The 8,516-nt window shown below is 32.4% G+C and overlaps 1 protein-coding gene across 4 annotated transcripts; it reads right to left on the bottom strand.

Annotated features, from left to right (window-relative positions):
* On the bottom strand, positions 264-7,098 carry LOC109343292 (transcription factor TGA2.3-like). Of its 4 annotated transcripts, none has more exons than XR_002107189.1 (13): positions 6,930-7,098; positions 6,407-6,547; positions 5,352-5,455; positions 4,780-4,853; positions 4,494-4,682; positions 4,244-4,294; positions 4,102-4,161; positions 3,819-3,896; positions 3,617-3,668; positions 2,528-2,799; positions 1,291-1,539; positions 617-853; positions 264-557 (listed from the first exon to the last, which is right to left on the bottom strand). XR_002107189.1 is itself a non-coding variant. In XM_019581517.1 (13 exons), the coding sequence occupies exons 2-12, from the start codon at positions 6,496-6,498 to the stop codon at positions 707-709; spliced, it is 1,368 nt and encodes a 455-aa protein (XP_019437062.1). In that variant the 5' UTR covers positions 6,499-6,547; positions 6,930-7,098; the 3' UTR covers positions 264-560; positions 675-706. The 4 variants fall into 4 exon arrangements, 3 of the variants coding, with proteins under 3 accessions (XP_019437062.1, XP_019437061.1, XP_019437063.1); XM_019581517.1 differs by having other exon boundaries at positions 264-560; positions 675-853; XM_019581516.1 differs by having other exon boundaries at positions 264-853.

Here is an 8,516-nt window from a genome sequence, read left to right as displayed (position 1 = left end):
ATTTATTGTTCATAGATCCCACTAAATGAGAGATTATTATAGTAGATTAATTCATAGATTTATATTAATATTGTGAATGGCTTTCATCATTGTCCTATGTTATATGTATTCTTGGATCAGAAAGGCATTCATCAATGATTCCAAACTTATAAAAAGAGCATACTACTTTTTCACATAAACCACAGCAAGGTAATACATAAATAAACTAAATATATATTTGCCACAATAAACAAATCCAGTTATTAGTAATAATGTTTTTCTAATACAGCAAAAGAAAATGGTTATTATATACATACACCAGCACATAGGTCCATTGAAACTTGTTTGAGCATATGTTCAACAACATAGAGGAAAAATGTCCCTCAAACAAAGCTGATTTATGAAAATACAATTCACAAGTGTAACCTATTCTACAATTTTACCTATCAAACACTTATCTAATCAAATTATTGAAACTATTGCCAAAGCATAGGAAAAGCTTAGAGAAAAAAGTTGTACACACTAACAGTAGGAAGAGATATTACATAGAGAGTAGAAAAATCTTAGTATCTAACATTCAAGCACCATAACTAAGCTTTCTAGAGAAATTCATTGTAGAAAGACACCAGCATCTATTGAGAACTCTCATTCTATGCACATGATAACATGGTGTCTTTAAAGGTTCAGGCTTGATAAACTCTGCATAAATGGAGCTTTGAAATACTTTTTAGTCCCTTGGCCTGGCAAGCCATAGAGAACTTAGGGCTCGAAGTCGGGAGAAGTAATCGCTTATTGCGAGGAGAGCTCGGGCTGATTGCCTGGTTGTTAATATCCTAAGCATTTGTTGTAATGTTTGCTGCCGCAGATTATCAGCCTAGTTAACATGAAAAAAAAGGGATTGATAAATATTGTAACTACTGTATTTATTGCTAATGTATAAAGCCACAATTTGCATTGGTTTCTTTCTTGATTTCATTTTTGATTATATATTTTAACTTGTAATTACACAAAATGCCACCCCATTTTAATTTCGTTTCCTGTTGCCGGGTACAATTAAGCGAGAATTCAAGGGAGGTTACTGTAATTTCCTCGACATACTCTTGTGAAGCAAATGGTGGAAAAGAATTTCACCTTTCTGTAATTACGGATGAAAATATCTCCAACCAAAAATGAAAACAGAAAACAAACCCAACACCTTATATTATATGCTCATGTATTATGTAGTTCTAAGCTCCCGAGTTCTCTTTATTTCAAGAGGATGGAGATTCGGATGAAGGAATTAGTCTCGAGAACAGGAAAGCAGTTAATTACCTGACGAAGGAACCCCTCAAGAGTACCAAGCTTTCCCATGGCCACAGCCATTTGCCCCATATAATTTGCCACATTTCCTGAAGAGCCAGAAGGGCTGGGTGAACCGTTAGCCAATGTCTCGGCTAGTGATTGTTGCAATGCATCCATTCCTTGGGACAAAGCATCTTCTGCTTGCTGAGATGACTGCTGCAAATTGTATATGCCCATCACTTGTTGCTCAGTTAAAGGCTCCAGTTGACTTACAAGAAGCTGCAACAATGTCAATCCGGTTTAAACATTGAAGTTAGATGGCACTGATTATTATACAGATAAAACTATTAAAGTCATTACTACATTAAAAATAAAATGTTAATTAAAAATATCTTCAGCTTCAATATAATGGGGGTCAAGGAGTGTATAGGTGTTTAGCCACATATTACAACAACAACCAAGTCTTTATCCTGCTGGGTGGAGTCGGCTTTTAGCCACATATTAGTGAGGCAATTTTAAAATCAAAACACAAAGATGGAAAAAACAATTAAAGTTAAAATAGCCCCCACATTACTGATTAGATGATTATAGGCTTGGCTGTTGTTGTATAACAAACATATTGTCTTGGTTAATATTCATTCATGTATTAGGAATTTCCTATAACCGAAATATTATGAATGTTGTTTAAACCTAGCAAATTATAAAACTTCACAACAAGGGGGTGAAGCTCAGATGGTAGAGCGCTCGCTTAGCATGCGAAAGGAACGGGTATCTCTACCTCACATCTCATTATGAAAGTACTGATTTAGTTTTTTAATTGTGAGATATTTGAATCCCCTTGTTTTCTTTGCCTAAATTATGTGTTTTGATAAGAATGTGTACCTCGAAAAGTATAACAGAGCACTGAAAAATGAAAATTTTATTGCACCTCTTTCTCTACCCAAGATCAAAAAGATTAAAAACGAGCAAGGAAAAATCTCATAACCAATATCTTCAAACACGTGCACAGTTCATAGTGACAAAAATTTAGATGTCTGCTTCGAGATAGTATTTCTACAAACTTCTTACAGATAGTTAAAAATTAACAACCGATAAAGGAGATTATTTTCCTAGAGATTGAAATGGAACTACTATGTAAGAATCAGATTAGTCAAAAGCATGTACAAGATGTTTTCAAGAAATCATATTATCACCATTGTGCTTCAGCATAAATATACCAGGAAAAAACATATAACAATACAGCATCAATAGATGAGAAGTTTCTTACTTTGAGGAGTTCAGATGAGCGAAAGCCTCCAATCCACATGAAACACCTCTCAGCTGGAGTCTTCCACATTCCTGACAGAATGTGGAAAACATCAGCTTTTGCTGCAATACCTTTCAGCCTGAATATATCATCAAATTGTGTCATGAAATTGTCGACGATGGTACGAAGTTCAATATCTCCAGCATGAGAGTTTATTGCAGCCCTTAGCTCATTGGCTTGCTTATTATGTTCTTCTAACCATCGTGCATATTCTACATCAAATGCCATAGCACCTGCATGCCAAGATGATTAACACAAATGATTTAGAATCTGAAACACAGCACAAACTTTTGCGAAACCTATGCCGACGGCCATCCATGCTACTGACTATTATGTCAAGAATTCAAAATCATATATTAGGCTTGCACTTCTGCACATGCATATGATGCAGTCCAATAACAGCAAGTAACACCAAGTTTAGAGGTATCAGAATAGTGCAGTGTTTGAGTGCAAGATCCAAGATGCAACCAAATAATCAAATATTTATCAATGAAAAAAATTAACCATTATAAATTAATCCATGAAAAATATTAACTAATATAAATTAGTCCATGTAAGAGAAGGTTATATATCATCTACGAAGCAAACTTCGGTTTGATTAAAAAAGAACCAGGTTATTAATATTTCATGGATCACTTATTACATAAAGACCGTTTATAGAGACACGAGTCTACAAATCGAAGCTTATTACATAAAGACCGTGTAGAACCCATGTTCAAAAAAATTAGGTATAAGATAAATAGTTTGACTTGTAATAAACCCCATGTTGGATAATGACAAACAAGTCAACAGACATGCCCGAACTGCTTGCTACCAATGTAAAAAATTTAACAAATAAATAAATTACGGCTTATCAGGATACCAAATTCTTAATATCAAGGCAAGTGTTGGTGGCTTTCATATTGGCTAGAGTTGTAGCTTTGAGTGTGATATTATCAGACTCAAAACATAACAAAAACTGCTCTGAGTATAAACCATAGAAGGGACTTCAATAAAATAAATATTCTCATGCTCGAGGCACACAATTGGAAGTAAAATAAATTTAAATACCATTTCCACTCATTGAATTAGTCTGCTCTCCTGTGCTTGAAATAAATATTCCCTGCAAAAGATTAATAACCAAATTGTCACACAAAATGCGATAACATAACAAGATTAGAGAAAGTTGATAGACAAAGGGGGCCTTCAAAAGGATAAGTATCAAATTTTGACCGGAGGCAGTAAATAAAGTAAGACAAGTAGACAATCAAACCTGCTGGCGGGCTCGCTGGAGCTCCTGCTCAAGTTGGGTCAGTTTCAGCCTACTGCTTTCTAATTGTTGCACATATGCCTGAATGAGCAGAGGAAAATTTAAAACAGCCAGAAAAAATCGGATGTATGCAATGTAGCCAAACATGACAAATTGCTGGGTTGCAACAAGGCAACGCTGCATTTAGCAACTGGCCTATTGGCCTATTATTTTTTCAAACTTAATAATGGAAGGAACAATTTAACAAGTTCATTAATAACTAATAATTAACAGAAAAAAGGCTTACCTTTTTCCTCAGTCGGCTTTTTCTGGCAGCCTCACGATTTTGAGCTAGCCGTCGTAATGTCTGAATGAAGATAAAATCAATATATAGTAGCAAAAGCTTATGTTATATACAAATTGCTTCGTAGCTTACTAGCTGGTACAACCTTTTGATCGGATTTATCTTTTGATCTATCACTGGATTCACCTCTTTCAGCCTGCAAAACAATTCAGCACGGTATTTCATGGTAAGAATAAGCATGCTTTTACCTGTTTAATAATGGTGAATACATGATGAACGAATATTTCATTTGTCACATCATAACTCTAGGGGGTATCATCAAAAGGCATTTTCAATTAATGAATAAATTAAATCCCTGATGCAGAATGAAATAAATCATGAAAACAAATAATCACCCTCTGATGTTTATCATCTGTATCATCCGTTGAAGTATCGGCGCTTGCATCTGCCATGTTGGACTCTCCCCAGTTCTCACGATGTCCAACAGCTGTCAGAGCCAGATTTGATTGTGAGTCTCTTTGTAATGGCAATGTCTGAGTCCCAGCAATTGCAGCAGAGAGGTTAATATCCGAGGTTGCAAATGACTGTATCATACATGTAAGGAAAGAGTGTGAAAATGCAGGAATTCATTACATTTTGGATTCATTGGTTGTTGGAAGTTTGAAGAAGATACGAAATTACCTTACTCAAAGCACCAAATTGAACATCAGCACCTAGAGCTTGGCTATTCGATTTCATTTGACTAAACACTTGATCTGAAATATAATACAAAAATATAAGGGTAATAGAAGTTTAGTAAGGTGATACGAAGAGCAGGATGATAACTCTAATAGCATGTATTTCTATCAATACCAATTTGATTTAAACGAACGAGTTTTCTGATTGGTGAATCAAACCGTTTTGGTTTATTTCCAGTTATTTTATTCCAACAACAATCATACATCTTTTAATAAGTTTTGAAGGATCCTACTTGAGTTAAGACAAATTTATTCTGGAAAAATATGTCACTTATGTAGATATAAAATGAAGGCTTGTGTTCATAAATGCTTAGAACTTGTGAAAACAAATGTTGGAATATGATTCATTTGGTTTCAAACATAAATTATAAGCAGAGTCATAATTAGAAAGGAGATAATTCCTGTTTTACATACACAATATTGTGAAACACAACAACATAAACAATGAGAATGAGCCAAGGTATTGAATTCATAAGACACAACACTACTGCGAGAAATAAAAATGAAGTAACATACTTCTGCTAAGATTGATGGCATCCTCAACACGAAATCCAAGAGATTGCTCAAGGGCTCCAAATTCAGAAATTCGAGAAGGATGAACATTGTTTGCTTCAGTGCCCCTGAAAACCAAAACCATTTTGACGTGTCAAAAATGCTACTGAACGCACATCCAATTAACCATGCCATCAATAAAATCCATGTTTCCGAAGATAAATAATACAAGTGCAATTTGGATATACAAAGTCTAACAAAATATATAAGAAAAATTGAACACTAAAAAACACCCTACAAGGTTGCATAGTTTCAATTCAAGAACTAACAGAAACCATGGCATAATGTTTCAGTGAGAATCAATAAATTAGTAATAGATTAAGTGAAAGGAATAACTATTCTTGGATTTATTCAAGTGTAAAGTCTCATATTGGATATGAGGGAGGGTGAAAGAGTTTATAAGTGGAAAAGGCCTATGGAACTAATGCCTTAAGGTTTTGATTCAAGATGTGATGTTTCACTTGTAGCTCTTCACTCTTTCTATACACCGGTAACAATGGAACTCCCCAGTGGTTGGAGACTCTCTGATCGCAGTTTGGTCCAACACTACCTCCACTCTAGAATCCCCAATATTAACAATAAAATTAGAATTTAAAAGTTTTTCCTTATTTATTGTTATCACCATCCTCACTTGCAACCCATAAGGCCTAATTTCAACAGAAAAGTTCTCCAATAACATAACCAGATTCTACTAACTAAAATTTACAATTATACTAGATATACTATACTATATACTATATTCACCTACCCTTATGAGAATTTTACAAAAATGATGCCAAAAAAGTGAAAAAATATTACAAGAGTAAAAACAATCAAGAGTGAATAAACATTAACTATATAAAAAATAAATAAAGAAGAAGAAAAGGTCATCGGAAAGACCAAAAGGTCAAGGGTTCTATTCCTGTGAGCGACACTTATTGGAAGGGACAATCACGTACCTCGAAAGGTATTAGTTCCTTATCCAAAAGGTGAATGAATACTCTTGGTAGTAACAAAAAAAGGTCTTCTGAAAAACTTACATGGAATTAGAAGAAGGCAATGAAGGAGTGTAGCTTGGCATGTTAGTATCCTCAGTGTTGTTAACGTCAATCTTTCTACTTCTGCTACCCATTAATAACCTTTCTCAGCACAATCACCATCTTTATCTTATATCTACACAAGTCCAGAAAAATAACCTTAAACTTAACAGACAAATTTATGACATGAAAACACAACTTAACAAACTTCTGGACAGAAAATTCAGACAAACTGCAACAAAATTTGTATGTGTTGAAAATCATTCAAAAAAATTAAGACAGCATGACAACAACTTGGACCAAGGAAAAAAGCTTTGAAACTAAAAAAGTTCAAATCTTTGCATCACAAAAATACCCTCCAAACAAATTGAAGATAAAAATAGAAGGCCCACCTCATAAAACAAGGCTCAGTAACATAGGCTTCAACAGAAGAAACACTACCCAAAAAAATAGAAAAAAAGTGGTTTTGAACAAATATTGCTGATGAAAATGAAAATTAAATGAAATTTTTAGAGATTGAAGCAATACCCAGAATAAGAAACCGATGGAATAATAGTCCTGTAAACCCTAACCAGTGAGAAGTTGAAAATAAATAGCAAGACTTTTTGACTTTTAATTAAAATGAATGGAAGTGGCACTTGAATATTTTATTATTGTTAATGATGTTGAACAGTACAATTTCCTCACTATCCCTGCAAAAATTGTTTATACTTTTTGGTGATTGCTTATGTTATGATTGAAGACAAATTTAATATTATTTATTACCTTTTACCACTGACCACAACATTATTCAAAGAGGAGCATCATGTCATCAAGTTTATCTTCATCTTTTTGTATTGTTGTATATGTAAAAAAAAATGTAAGAGACATTTTTATATTTATAGTTTTATACAGTGTAAATATTTAAACATACTTAATGTATTATTTATTATTTATTTATATTATATTTTTTATGTATTAATAATAATCAAACATAAATGATGAATGATAAACTAAAAGTATATAAAACTAATATACTATTTTTTTCCTTTCAATATACATTAACTTTGTAAAAATTGACATTAATTGAAAATTGACTATTAATTTACACTACCCAATTAAACTTGTTTTACTTTATTTTTTAATAAAAATATTAAGTGTGGCAAGGGTCATCCTATTTGAAGAGAAGCTTCTGTTTTTTATTATGGAAACTTTGACATCTTAGATTAAGGTATAGTTAATGATGAGAGTTAATCTATTCATCAACCCAATTAGTGATACATATTGTTAATGATAATTACATTTTTTTGATATTGTATAAATAATTTCCAAACAAATGTAAATATTAAATATAAATGGTAAAATATTACACTTCTATTTTTTTATAAAATGATTTTCAATTTTGAGAATATGTTATAAATGCTTGATTGTGATTACTTGGAGATTTGCAATCAGAGTCTTGTGGTTAGATACCATAGAATTTTCGAAGTGATGAGTTGAATTCGTTCGTTATTTACTTGTTGTTGAGTTGTTTATATTAGCTTTATTCATAGAGAAGCTAACTCATTGACAGACTTTATGGTAAAGATTGATGTTTTTTCATTTTGGGACATAAGATTTGGATTTCTGCTCCCCATTTCATTTCTTAGTTTTGAATCTGTATGCTTAGTTTCTTTTGTTTTTTCTGATGTATCAAAAAAAATTGTCATTCATTTATTTAATTATAGTAAATTATTACCTCTGTTCCTGTTTTTCTTCTGTATGTGTCATTTAGAAGTTCATTGCTTATCATCCATGCTTATTTGTATTTAATAATTTACTTATTCATATAAGTAATAATAAAATAAAAATTTTGTAGAAAGAAAACATATATTTGAAAAAACAAATAAATTTCACCTAAATTAATATATTCTTTAAAAGGCATATTTTTGAAATTGGACAGAAAATAGAAACAAATATGATATTTTCACTGATATTGTCGAATAAATAGTAATGTTTTTATCAAATTTATTTATCGTATATAATTTTCTAAGTACGAGGAAAATAAAAAAAAATAACTGAGAGAATATATTGCAAGTGGTGACCGGTGAGAGAGTGCGTGGAAAAAGCTTGACGTGACGTCTATAACCTTCCA

Source organism: Lupinus angustifolius, chromosome LG03 (genome assembly GCF_001865875.1).
Source record: "Lupinus angustifolius cultivar Tanjil chromosome LG03, LupAngTanjil_v1.0, whole genome shotgun sequence".
In the NCBI taxonomy this organism is placed as follows: Eukaryota; Viridiplantae; Streptophyta; class Magnoliopsida; order Fabales; family Fabaceae; genus Lupinus; species Lupinus angustifolius.
This window is presented reverse-complemented; position numbering and strand designations above follow the sequence as displayed.

Bases quoted from the DNA above. Each gene is read 5' to 3' on its own strand.
- LOC109343292 (XM_019581516.1), bottom strand. From the start codon at position 6,498: ATGGGTAGCAGAAGTAGAAAGATTGACGTTAACAACACTGAGGATACT. The intron at 5,456-6,406 runs GTAAGTTTTTCA...TTTGGTTTTCAG, and splicing joins TTGCCTTCTTCTAATTCCAT to GGGCACTGAAGCAAACAATG. The intron at 4,854-5,351 runs GTATGTTACTTC...ATTATATTTCAG, and splicing joins TGCCATCAATCTTAGCAGAA to ATCAAGTGTTTAGTCAAATG.